At 50.6% G+C, this 13871-nt stretch overlaps 2 protein-coding genes across 2 annotated transcripts in view; one reads left to right on the plus strand and one right to left on the minus strand.

The window, feature by feature from the left end:
* Nucleotides 1-740, minus strand: part of LOC136580790 (ubiquitin carboxyl-terminal hydrolase 12-like) — a 41920-nt gene extending 41180 nt beyond the window's left edge. The window contains exon 1 of the mRNA XM_066581645.1: nucleotides 390-740. Within this exon, the coding sequence (XP_066437742.1) occupies nucleotides 390-437 (48 nt within the window). The 5' untranslated portion in view covers nucleotides 438-740. The remainder of the gene's footprint in view (nucleotides 1-389) is intronic.
* The window catches only part of LOC136580791 (ras-like protein family member 11A-like), an 84406-nt gene that overhangs the window by 8283 nt on the left and 62252 nt on the right, over nucleotides 1-13871 (plus strand). The gene's annotated exons all lie outside the window — the stretch shown is intronic.

Genomic DNA, 13871 nt, shown 5'->3' on the forward strand with positions numbered 1-13871 from the left:
CGCACAAACCACAGAATACCCATGTATTTGCCGTACGTAAACGCACAAAATTAGTGGCCATGCGCCATTTATAATACGGGTGGTTTGGCATACGATAGATGGGCCTTGGGCCCCCACAGCTCCGGGGCCCAGTATTGCCTGCGGCCCCTGCACCGCTATAGTGAGGCCCATGGCACTACGGGCATTCGGGCGTTCGCTGGCGCCAAGATTGATGGCTACATGCTGGCACAGGGGACAGGTGACTGTCCGCTAACTATTCTCATGTCCACCACACCCTACATATTCTCAGGGCTGGAGGACTACAACGCCCAGCAGTCAACTGCCCCGGGCATGCTGGGAGCAGTAGTGCAGCCCCTCTCCTCACCCCCCGCCCGGTGCAGGCCACTCACCATCGTACAGATCGAGGCGATCTTACGGACGGTCATCAGTACGTCCATCCGCCCTCCTCCACCGTCGCCATGATGAACCGGAGCTCGGCCCTTGACAGCCGCAGCAGGGTCACCGGGAAAGCGCTCCGCCCGCTGCTGTGCTACATTGAAAATGTACCGACCGGAAACATGAACACTAGATGTAGGTTCCCAAATACAAACGTTCCGCGCAAGGAGTGAGCCGCTTCCAATGTGACCGCCGGCTGCCGTGTCCCCAGGCAGGGTGTAAAAACCGCGGATATGGGCGACTATCGGGCTCCGGTGAGAGCTACAGTCAGGGAGCCGCCATGACGTGGAGTCACGTGCTAGCACACCTGTCACGTGACTGGACTCCGCGACCCGCACCTTGTTCCGTGCACTCTCACACTCGGCTTGTTGATGCGTTTGAAGGAAAAACGCATCCAAAACAACATTATGTAGATGTATGACACCGTCTAAAATAAAAACTGGCTTAGTTGTCCATAGCAACCAATCAGAGCTCAGCTTTCATTCTCCTAGAGCCGAATACATAATGTAAGCTGCGCTGTGATTGGTTGCTAGGGGCAACGAGGGCAGATTTTCTTGTAGACTATTTCTTAAGCCTTCCCCGGTTGTGAACACATTCACTGCGCAGTATTTCCCATCTGTGTGCTATCCGTGTATTTCACGGCCGGCACACGGACCCATTATAGTCGATTACACTAGCAACATGGCCGCTTCTGGTCCGTATCACTGACGTGCTATATCCGCCATCCAATGTAAGGGCGGTTTCAGGCGAGCGCATGCGCAAATCCACTCGCTGCTACGAAGCGTATCATTGCCTGAACCGGTCAAAATTATTTTTTATTAATTCAAATTTCGTACTATTGCACGCGGGTAAAAGAAAAAGCAGTGTGAGGATAGGCCCCGCCCTGTTTCTTCTGGCGCATAGTTTTAACGTCCGAGAATCTCGCCAGTCGAAACAAATAATTTTGTTTCGTCCCGTTTCGCCCTTTGGTGTCAGCTGCGGGTCTGAATGTCATTTTGTCACCCCGCAGTCTGCGACCCACGGAGCAGCCCTCCCCCGGCAACCGCCACTAAGCGCAGCGGCTGCCGGTCGGGAGCGCTGCAGATTGCGAGGTGAGAGGAGCCGCCCCGCAGCTGATTTAGGCCAACTTCACACGGCCCGGTCGGATTCCACATGCGAGATCCCCCAGCGGCCGGCGACCCTACGTAGCTGTGATTTCTGTATTGCAGATACTCGCGGCGGCTCGCCATCGGTCATGCGCAGTGCAGGGTTTTTTCCCCAATATTTGTATTTCCCGCACCGTCGCTTAGCAATGACGCGGGTAATGTTAATTGCGTACGGGCTGCGGGTTGGACGCCTCCATTGACGTTCGCGCGAAGTCCGCAGCAAAATAGAGCATGCCGCAATTTTTGATCCGCTTGCGGATTACGCAATTCCTTTCCGTGAGTGTAAGCAAAAAAACGAAAGTACACGCCCATCAATGGGGACACCGATCACAGATTCCGCAATAGGAATCCGTTCGTGCAAATGGGTGTTGTATATTTGCATGTGCAAGTGCGTGCTTTACTGTAATTTTTGTGCGTGCAAATCGTGTGCTTTTGCGCACGCACAAAAAAAAACCTCAAGCACACTGCCATCGCGTTGTGGAGGCGACGATTATGAATTGGCTGAGCCGCGGTATTGATTGGTGAATTCATAAATCCCGCCTCCACAACGTGATAGCTGTGATTGGCTCTTCGACAGCTGCTCAGCCAATCAATGCAGCGCTGGATGAACCAATCACAGCCATCGCATTGGTTCATCGAGTGGTGCATTGGTTGGCTGAGCAGCACTAGATGAACCAATCAGAGCCATCACTTCATGGAGGCGGGATTTATGAATCCCGTAACCAGGAAGTGATCTGTGGGCGGCCGAGGACTGCAGGGTGCACAGCGGAGCTCTGGAGTGCAGCAGGAGGGACCGAGCCTCCTAGGTGATGTTTTCCTTTTTTTTCTAAATGTATTGCAGCTAGGGCTTATTTTTGGGGGTAGGGCTTATATTTCAAGCCTCCCTGAAAATCCAGAAAAATCCGAGTAGGTCTTATATTCAGGGAAACAGGGTAGTTGGAGATTTCCTGATGTGATGGGATGTGCAGGTAGATTGCTAATGCTTTTTTGGACTTGCCTCCGTTGGTATTGCAGGTGCGGCTCCTATTAAATTCAATGGGAGCTACGTCTGCAATACCAACCCGGCCCGCTACAAGTATGGACAGCTGTCTGTTTCCAGCTCTACCTGCACTGACGACAGACAGCCGATCATCGGGGAACCCGATTGGCGGACCATCCGGGGATTTAGACAGACATATCAAATGCCAGTCTAAGTATACCCCTGTGCAATGCATCCAGGGCAGACTACCCATGTACAGGAAGTGGACAAAAATATGGAAACACTGTACAACATGCATGCCTTAGCCCTTTCCAATCCACTGTCTGACCTCTGAAGACATTATGATTTAAAGGGGTTGTCCCGCGCCGAAACGGGTTTTTTTTTTTCAATAGCCCCCCCGTTCGGCGCGAGACAAACCCGATGCAGGGATAAAAAAAAAAACGGGTAGTACTTACCCGAATCCCCGCGCTCCGGTGACTTCTTACTTACCTTGTGAAGATGGCCGCCGGGATCTTCACCCTCGGTGGACCGCAGGTCTTCTGTGCGGTCCATTGCCGATTCTAGCCTCCTGATTGGCTGGAATCGGCACACGTGACGGGGCGGAGCTACGAGGAGCCGCTCTCTGGCACGAGCGGCCCCATTCAGAAGACAGGACTGCGCAAGCGCGTCTAATCGGGCGATTAGACGCTGAAGATTAGACGGCACCATGGAGACGGGGACGCCAGCAACGGAACAGGTAAGTGAATAACTTCTGTATGGCTCATAATTAATGCACAATGTACATTACAAAGTGCATTAATATGGCCATACAGAAGTGTATACCCCCACTTGCTTTCGCGGGACAACCCCTTTAAGGCTGTGCAGCTCCGATGTTGGAAGACATCCGTCAGGGTTCTCTTACTGTATATTGCCACCCTCTCAGCTGTCGGAGCCTATCCAACCTGTCCCCTCATGCAGTACTGGCTTTAGCCAGCAGATGACGCTGTTGTATAACTGCAGAAAAAGAGTAAGCCCCCTAGGAAAACCCGGATACAAATTGGACTGGAAAGGGTTAAAACCGGCCTCTACATGTCTTATTGAAATATGATTTATAATCCCATGTAATTTAAGTGGAGATAAGTGAACATCTGTGTAAGCACAAAGGTTCCATTGGTCAGGGGTTTGAGCCACTCAGCTTCTGTTACTAGCTGGCTCCCCAAACCATCCAGAGCAGGGCAAGAGGTGAAGTAAATACAAATTTGTCGGGAAAGCTCTCGACCAAGCAGGGGTCAAAAGGGCAACTCAGTGCTAATGATTAAAATCCCATGGATTTTGTATAGTATTTCCATATTTTTGCCCCCCCCCCCCCCCCCCGTACATAGAGAATCAGATGGAGAATGTTAGGCCTTTTATTCTGTCGAATTTCTAAGCAAACCAATAAAAAAACCTATAGAGGCAATTTACTAACAGTGCCGCGGTACTGGTGTATCTTGTCTCTGCCGTAAACTAGGGGTTGACCCTAGCTGGAGGATACGTCCTGATCACGCCCTTACCTGCTGATGGTATAGTGTTGTTTCGTACCCATTCCAAGACAGCAGCGGCAGCTGACAACCCAGCACACAGCGCAGAAAACAGCTACACAGACCCCTGCAGCCGGCCCCACTGTCATTCTCGTCCCCGCTCCGGCGTGTCGCTCATTCCTGGTGTCTGCTATGCTTCCCCCGGCGGCCGCTGTCGGCTGTCACTCTCCTCGTTTTCACTGCGGCCACCACAGCTGGCCCCGCTGGGACTGTCGTCCCCACAACGGCGCGTTGCTCATAGCTGTCCTCCGCTATGGTTCCCCTTGCGGCCGATGCAGGGGGAAAACGCTGTCACTCTCCTCCCCGCTGTCACAGCTGGCTGACCAGCAGCAGTAGCAGCCGCAGCTTCAGAGTCGGTCCCGCTTCCAGCGGCATGTGTGTGGGAGGCAGGAGGTTGAGGCAGGAGGTTGAGCTCAGGAGGGCACGTCTGCGGCAGCCAATCAGCCGCTGGGGGCGTGTACTTCAACTATTATTCTGGTGGAGACATAATACATCAGTACCCAGTGCCACTCTCTACGCCATGAACCTCGGTGGGCTCTTACCACTTCCATAAGTTATGGGAAAGGGATATCTGGTGCTGGTGACTTATTGGTGCTTAATTTACTGTATGTTGGAGATTAGATCTGTACATTACATGGAGGGGGGGGGGGTTGTGGAGGACGTGGAGCTCGTGTACTGCTATACAGGATCGGGGTAGAGGGAATTTATTACCCAATATTCCGCATAACTTTGGCATGGAATATCACTAATTATGGTGCAGGCCTCATTTGCACAATAATTAGCTATTTTTTGGCATATATACACTTATTTCACCACTTTACAAAAGTGGAGGGTTAGCAAGAAGGTCAGGACCTCCGCCGGGGGCAGTTTTAGAGAAAGTGGTCAAATTTAGAAACTGGACCCTACTACTGAATTACTGCATACGGCTCCCCTAAATGGTGCTGTGTATTTAATTGCAGAACAGTTGTGGAATTAAACCCCTCGGGTTTCAAGGGTTGAATTCCGCAGCAATAGACACGCTGCGGACTCTACATTTGCAGTAGTATTAAAAACACTACGGGAGGTTTCTGAAATCTCCACATGGCTTGTACTGTAAATGCTGCAGAAGTTCCATAAAAAATCCGTATCATTGACTGCCTATGTGAAGGCAGCCATTGGCCGGATTTGTACGCGCAAAATTTTCTTGTGCCATACACAGTGAATAGAGCCCTTTCATTTCAGTGCGTTTGTTCTCAACAGCAAATTTTGTGTTAGCAATTCCGTTGCGCAAATAAATTCGCAGCATGTTCTATTTTCACGTACATTTCCTCTAAGCAGGGAAAGAGAACATGTTGCAGTTATGGAACTAATTGGCCATTTCAATGGCTGAGAGCATTGATGCATATTCTTTTGCGCAAATGGATTACACTACAATGATGTGATCCAATTTTAATGCAGGTAACTAATAAAACCCTAAATTTAAAAAAAAGAGAACCAAGATGCTGTAACGCTTTGAGACCGGTCACATGGGACAGAATTACGCCGCAGGACACTGCCAAATCTGGAGCCAAGAATCTCGAGTGCATCTTACATACGCCTGTGTAAGACCGGCTGCACGCGTGGTTGGCGCAAGCGATTTTGTGTGTGCAAAAACGCTTGCAAAATCACCCGTCTGCAGAAGCCCTAAGACTGGGTTTGCGCCAGCTGTAACTGTTTCTGTTGTTCAGCTTCTTCCTAGGAGGCGAACAACAGAAAACCTGGAAGTGCCAGACACGGCAAATGCCAGAGCTGGACGGAGCCCATTCACTATAACGGAGGTTGTCTGGCATGCTGCTCTGTTTCATGCCAGATCTGTACCATAGCCACCGATGCAAATGTGAACCCAGCCTTCATTAATGACTGATAGTGCTGCAAAGGCTTCAGGAGGGTAAAACTAGTGACAGGTTCCCTGTAGACAAGCTTTGGTGGAAACCATAAGAAGTTTCTCATCATGGAGATGTTGTCAGAATTTCCTAGGGCGTGCAGCTCTATTACGGGGTGTACTGCATGTACTATCAGGACTTTTCCGTTGCCTAGGATCGAGAAAACCAAAAGTATTCTTTGGTTGCGTACTTATTTCCACAGACACCCTGCGATGTAACACATGTCCTCACAGGTTTACCTGAGGCCATGTTCAGATGTGTCAGTGCATGACACACTACATGATTGCATATACATTCATTGTCAAACAATCCCTCCCCTAGAAGTTGTGATTGTAACGCTGATGTAAGTCAGTGATTACAATATCAGAGTGAAAGGAGAATCCATTGTAGAAAACTGACCCCTTGTAGGGAGGCTCTAGTTCCCTGTTATACCGCCTCTAGCTTGGATACAAGATATGATATGGGTGGGCATGGAGGCTCTAGTACCCTGTTGTACCTCCTCTAGCTTGTATACAAGATGTGATACAGGGGGCATGGAGGCTCTAGTACCCTGTTGTACCGCCTCTAGCTTGGATACAAGATATGATATGGGTGGACATAGAGGGTCTACAACCCTGATGTACTGCCTCTAGCTTATATACAAGATGTGATACCGTTGTAAATGGAGGCTCTAGTACCCTGTTGTACCGCCTCTAGCTTGGATGCAAGATGTGATACGGTCGGGCATGGAGCCTCCAGTACCCTGTTGTACCGCTTCTAGCTTGAACATAAGATGTGATATGGGAAGCATGGGGGCTCTAGTACCCTGTTGTACCGCCTCTAGCTTGGATACAAGATGTGATACAGGTGGACTTGGAGGCTCTAGTACCTTGTTGTACTGCCTCTAGCTTGGATACATGATGTGATATGGGGGGCATAAAGGCTCTAGTACCCTGTTTTACCACTTCTGACTTGGATACAAGATGTGATACGGGCAGACATGGAGGCGTACAGGTTCTAGATGGTATGCTGCAGCATATCGCTCCACATTTGCTGTAACTGAGCCATTGCAAACTGTCAAATTTGGCGTTCCAGATGGTCCATGGTCCATACATGTTATATTGGCAATAAATCTGGCCACTGGGCAGCCACAGAAGTGTGAAAATGTTGTAAAGGCATTCCTGTGATCCCCTTGTGTGTGCGGCCGAGCATTATTCTGCTGGAAAATGCCTCTTTAGAGCTGCCATAAGAGAAACACATGTGGCTACAGGATGTCCTGAACATATCGCTGAGCTGTCATTGTCCCTCGTATTACTACTAGGGAGGACAGACTGTTGTATGCGATGGCCCCCAGACCATCACACCAGCAGTGAGGGCAGTGTGCTGCTCCACAGTAAAAGCAGGATTGAGGCAATCATTCCTAGGTCTCCAGACACAAACACAGCCATCATCAGATCCCAAATAAACCTGGATTTATCACTGTAAACAACCCGGTTCTACTCCGTAGCAGTCCAATTTCATAGTTCACGACACAACTGCAAAAAGAGGTGATGGTGGGTGTCAAAGGCAGTTGTAACGTCCTTATCGGGAAATCTCGGTTGCAGTACAAATGGATGAGGCAGGTAACGTACTCAGAGAGGAAGCCAGAAGTCATCAACAAGAGGTCTCGGTTCACAGTACAAAGGGATGAGGTGGGTAACTTAGTCAGAGAGGAAGCCAGAGGTCAATATCGGAGTTAGCAGAGCTAGGACATGGGCTGGGTAACAGGATTTGAGAACAAGGCAACAGGTATGCAAGGAGCTGATGGCTCAATAAGAAGGGCTACTGCTTGGAGTACAGGAGGTTCCCTGTTCGAGTTCTGACAGTAGTTTCCCCCGAGCTGGCTTACCTGGGTACCTTCGATGGAAGTCCCCTGTGAGCCTAGGTGCATGTATGTTCTCTTCTGGCTCCTCTGACCCTGCACCAGGTACTGCAGTTTTCCTCGGTATGTTTAGGATCCTTTTAAGACGTACTCTTCGGTATTCTCCCGAAATGGCTTCAGTAGAGACCCATGGAAATCTGTGTGGCTGCCCGGGAGGAAATACCTGGCCAACCCTCGCTGTGATTGGAAAAGGTCCAGTAAACCTTTGCCCAAGTTTGGGAGGAGGTATATGGGTTTTCAGATTTCTGGTGGATAACCATACCTTCTAACTAACCCAGATGTTGGTCTGCCACTTCTTTGTAGGCCTCCTGAGCTGCATGCAAGGCCTCCTGTAATTACCTGTTTAGTTGACCGTCGGGACGATAGTGTTGGCAGGAAGGCCAGGAATGAAAACTGGGTGCATAGTTGGCGGTAGAACTACGTTGGGCATTGTTATATGTGAACTCCACCATTGTTAAATAATCCATAGTTCTCTCTGTCTGGCTGTTGGACTGAGGATGAAAGGCAGAGGATAGACTCATGGTAATTCCCAGGGCCATGCAGAAGTGTTTCCAGAACTTCGAGGTGAACTGAACCCCTCTGTCTGAGACAATATCATTAGGAATTCCATGTAGTTGGAAAGCTTCCCGAATCATCAGCTCCCCGGTGTGCTCAGCGGTAGGAATCTTATTTGTGGGGATGAAGTGAGCCATCTTCGCGAGTTAGTCGAGGACAATGAGGATCGTAGTCATTCCTTTCGAGGAGGGCAGATCCACTGTAAAGTCCATCGACATAGATCCCATGGCCTGGATGGGACTGGAAGAAGTTGTAAGAAACCCAGAGGGCAAGCTCGTGGTGTCTTATTCTGGGCGCATACTTCACAAGAGGTGAAATACCTTTTCACCTTATTCCTGCAGTCGGGCGATCAAAAGGAACAAGGCAAGAGTTCTAAAGTCTTTGTGACCCCAAGACGGCCGGTCAGCTTGGAATAATGAACTAGTTTGAGGACTTCAAGTTGACCAGCCTCGGTAACATATAGTTGATGTTCTCGCCTCTGAAGTCCATTCTTGAAAGAGAGCTTCACATCCTTAGAAGAAAGACTCAGGAAAGGGACACTTTTGTAGCCTCCCTTAAACTTTGTTAGGAGGTCCTCAGAATGCAGGATACCTAAAAAATTTTGGGGGACAGAATTGTGTGGTCTGTATTTAACTTGTCTTCAAGCTCCTAAAATATCCTGGACAATGCATCGGTCTTGCCTTTTTGGGAACCGGGCGGTAGGACACAACAAAATTAAACCTGGAGAAGAATGAGGCCCATTATACTTGTCCCGCAAATAACCCCTTGGCATTATGGAGAAATTCTATATTTTTATGGTCCGTAAGAACTGTTACTGAATGATGGGCTCCTTCCAAGAGGTGCCTCCATTTGGTTAAAGCCACCTTGATGTCCAGTAGTTCCTTGTTCCCGACCATAGTTTTTCTCCCCAGGTGAAAAGGTGTAGGACAGAACTGCACAAGGATGTAGTTGCATCTTATCTCCTACTCGTGAAAGCAGCAGAGTCTGAGGTATCCACCTCCACGACAAAAGGCAATTCTTGTCTTGGGTGGATCAGTACTCGTGCTGAGGTAAACAGAGTTTTTAGTTTCTCCAAAGAAGTTTGTGCATCCAGAGACCAGGAAAACGCGTGTGCTTTCTTTGTGAGGGAGGTGATGGGAGAGATAATTTTTGAGAAGTTCTTGATAAATCTTTTGTAGAGGTTCACGAAACCAATCAGGCACTCTACTTCCTTTAAATTTCTTGGAATAGGCCAATCCATGATAGCTTTAATCTAGCTGAGATCGATGCTTAAGCCATATGGGGAGATATTGTATCCCAGGAATTGCATTTGGGTCTGTTCAAACTCACACTTCTCTAACTTGATGTAGAGGTTATTCTTTTGGAGTCGTTACAAGAGCACCCCAATGTGCCTGCAATTTTGATCCAAATTGTCAGAGAAGATGAGGATGTCGTTGAGATATGCAACTACAAATTGATCCAACAGGTCCCAAAATACATCATTGATAAAGTGCTGGAAGGTAGCAGGAGCATTGCAGAGACCGAATGGCATTACTAGAGATTCAAAGTGTCCATATCTTGTTCTGAAAGCAGTCTTACATTTGTCTCCGGGACAGATACATAACAGATTATGTGCTCCTCTGAGGTCTAGTTTAGTAAAGATCTTGGCTGCCCGAAGCCTCTCCAGCAGTTCTGGGATTAACAGGAGAGGATGGCAATTCTTAATAGTTATCTTATTTAGTTCCTGGTAATTGATGCACGGTCAAAGAGTAGAATCTTGCTTTTCAGTGACGAAAATGGGTGCTCCCGCTGGGGAGGAAGAAGGCCGAATGAAGCCCTTCTTTAGATCTTCATCCAAATGTTCACAAAGGGTCTTTAATAGAGATGAGCGATTGTACTCGTCCGAGCTTGATACTCGTTCGAGTATTAGCGTGTTCGAGATGCTCGTTACTCGTGACGAGTACCACGCGATGTTCGGGTTACTTTCACTTTCATCTCTGAGACGTTAGCGCGCTTTTCTGGCCAATAGAAAGACAGGGAAGGCATTACAACTTCCCCCTGCGACGTTCAAGCCCTATACCACCCCCCTGCAGTGAGTGGCTGGTGAGATCAGGTGTCACCCGAGTATAAAAATTGGCCCCTCCCGCGGCTCGCCACAGATGCGTTCTGACATCGAGGAGGGAAAGTGCTGTCTTGGTGGAGCTGCTATAGGGAGAGCGTTAGGAGTATTTTAGGCTTCAAGAACCCCAACGGTCCTTCTTAGGGCCACATCTAATCGTGTGCAGTACTGTGGAGGCTGCTTTTTGCAGTGTTGCACTTTTTTTTTTTTTTTGTATATCGGCCGTGCAGAGCATTGCGCCCTGCAGTAATTAGACATAGTGCAGGGCCAGTAGTGGTGAGGCAGGGACAGAAGACATATATTGTGAGGCAGGGACAGAAGACATATTGATTGAATATAGGCAGTGGGCCTTTGCAAAAACATTTGGGGAAAAAAATCTATTTGGGCTGCCTGTGACTGTCCTCAGTGTTCTGGGTCTGTGCTGGGTGTAGTAGTCCTCCTAATTCATACACAGCCAGCTAAGTGTTACAGCAGGCTTGCGCAAAATTATTTCCTGGCTCTGTGTTGGCTGTTAAATCACCGCTGTATTCCAGTCCACAGTGCAACACTCTGCAGTTCTTTGACATACTCCAGGGCCAGTAGCGGTGACGCAGAGAGAGAAGAGATATATTTATTGAATATAGGCAGTGGGCCTTTGCAAAAACATTTGGGGAAAAAATCTATTTGGGCTGCCTGTGACTGTCCTCAGTGTTCTGGGTCTGTGCTGGGTGTAGTTGTCCTCCTAATTCATACGCAGCCAGCTAAGTGTTACAGCAGGCTTGCGCAAAATTATTTCCTGGCGTTCCGTAAGCGAAGTCAGCCTCCAACCACAGGCCAATAAGCGGCACATTTAATTACAGCGTTCTGTTTCTGCACTACTGGTAATACACCATGCTGAGGGGTAGGCCTATAGGACGTGGACGCGGGCGAGGACGCGGAGGCCCAAGTCAGGGTGTGGGCACAGGCCGAGCCAGTGCAGTGGCCAGGGGTAGAGGCAGGGCCAGACCGAATAATCCACCAAATGTTTCCCAAAGCGCCCTCTCGCGCCATGCCACCCTGCAGAGGTCAAGGTGCTCAACGATGTGGCAGTTTTTCACAGAGACGCCTGACGACCGACGAACAGTGGTGTGCAACCTTTGTCGCGCCAAGATCAGCTGGGGAGCCACCACCACCAGCATGCGCAGGCATATGATGGCCAAGCACCCCACAAGGTGGGGCGAAGGCTGTTCACCGCCTCCGGTTTGCACCACTGCCTCTCCCCCTGTGCCCCAACCTGCCACTGAGATCCAACCCCCCTCTGAGGACACAGGCACTACCGTCTCCTGGCCTGCACCCACACCCTCACCTCCGCTGTCCTCGGCCCCATCCAGCAATGTCCCGCAGCGCAGCGTCCAGACGTCGCTAGCACGACTGTTTGAGCACGAGCGCAAGTACGCCGCCACGCACCCGCACGCACAAGCGTCAAACGTGCACATTGCCAAATTGATCAGCCTGGAGATGCTGCCATATAGGTTTGTGGAAACGGAGGCTTTCAAAAGCATGATGGCGGCGGTGGCCCCGCGCTACTCGGTTCCCAGTCGCCACTACTTTTCCCAATGTGCCGTCCCAGCCCTGCACGACCACGTCTCCCGCAACATTGTACGCGCTCTCACCAACGCGGTTACTGCCAAGGTCCACTTAACAACAGACACGTGGACAAGCACAGGCGGGCAGGGCAGGGCCACTATATCTCCCTGACGGCACATTGAGTGAATTTAGTGGAGGCTGGGACAGAGTCAGAGCCTGGGACCGCTCACGTCCTACCCACCCCCCGAATTGCGTGCCCCAGCTCGGTGGTGGTATCTGCGGCGGTGTATGCTTCCTCCACTAAACCACCCTCCTCCTCCTACGCAACCTCTGTCTCGCAATCAAGATGTGTCAGCAGCAGCACGTCGCCAGCAGTCGGTGTCGCGCGGCGTGGCAGCACAGCGGTGGGCAAGCGTCAGCAGGCCGTGCTGAAACTACTCAGCTTAGAAGAGAAGAGGCACACGGCCCACGAACTGCTGCAGGGTCTGACAGTGCAGACCAACCGCTGGCTTGCGCCGCTGAGCCTCCAACCGGGCATGGTCGTGTGTGACAACGGCCGTAACCTGGTGGCGGCTCTGCAGCTTGGCAGCCTCACGCACGTGCCATGCCTGGCCCATGTCTTTAATTTGGTGGTTCAGCGCTTTCTGAAAAGCTACCCACACTTGTCATACCTGCTCGAAAAGGTGCGCCGGGTCAGCGCACATTTCCGCAACTCCAAGACGGACGCTGCCACCCTGCGGACCCTGCAACATCAGTTTCATCTGCCAGTGCACCGATTGCTGTGCGACGTGCCCACACAGTGGAACTCTACGCTCCACATGTTGGCCAGGCTCTATGAGCAGCGTAGAGCTATTGCGGAATACCAACTCCAACATGGGTGGCGTCGTGGGAGTCAGCCTCCTCAATTATTTACAGAAGAGTGGGCCTGGTTGGCAGCCATCTGCCAGGTCCTTGGAAACTTTGAGGAGTCTACCCAGATGCTGAGCGGGGATGCTGCAATCATTAGCGTCACCATTCCTCTGCTATGCCTCTTGAGAAATTCCCTGCAAAGCATAAAGGCAGACGCTTTGCACTCGGAAACGGAGGCGGGGGAAGACAGTATGTCGCTGGATAGTCAGAGCACCCTCATGTCTATATCTCAGCGCGTTGAGGAGGAGGAGGAGGAGCATGAGGAGGATGAGGAGGAAGGGGAAGAGACAGCTTGGCCCACTGCTGAGGGTACACATGCTGCTTGCCTGTCATCCTTTCAGCGTGTATGGCCAGAGGAGGAGGGGGAGGAGCATGAGGAGGAGGGGGAAGAGACAGCTTGGCCCACTGCTGAGGGTACACATGCTGCTTGCCTGTCATCCTTTCAGCGTGTATGGCCGGAGGAGGAGGAGGATCCTGTAAGTGATCTTCCTAGTGAGGACAGCCATGTGTTGCGTACAGGTACCCTGGCACACATGGCTGACTTCATGTTAGGATGCCTTTCTTGTGACCCTCGCGTTACACGCATTCTGGCCACTACGGATTACTGGGTGTACACACTGCTCGACCCACGGTATAAGGAGAACCTTTCCACTCTCATTCCCGAAGAGGAAAGGGGTTCGAGAATGATGCTATACCACAGGGCGCTGGTGGACAAACTGATGGTAAACTTCCCATCCGACAGCGCTAGTGGCCGAAGGCGCAGTTCCGAGGGCCAGGTAGCAGGGGAGGCGCGGAGATCAGGCAGCATGTACAGCGCAGGCAGGGGACCATTATCCAAGGCCTTT

The sequence above is a fragment of the Eleutherodactylus coqui genome, chromosome 10, assembly GCF_035609145.1.
Source record: "Eleutherodactylus coqui strain aEleCoq1 chromosome 10, aEleCoq1.hap1, whole genome shotgun sequence".
NCBI classification, from domain to species: Eukaryota; Metazoa; Chordata; class Amphibia; order Anura; family Eleutherodactylidae; genus Eleutherodactylus; species Eleutherodactylus coqui.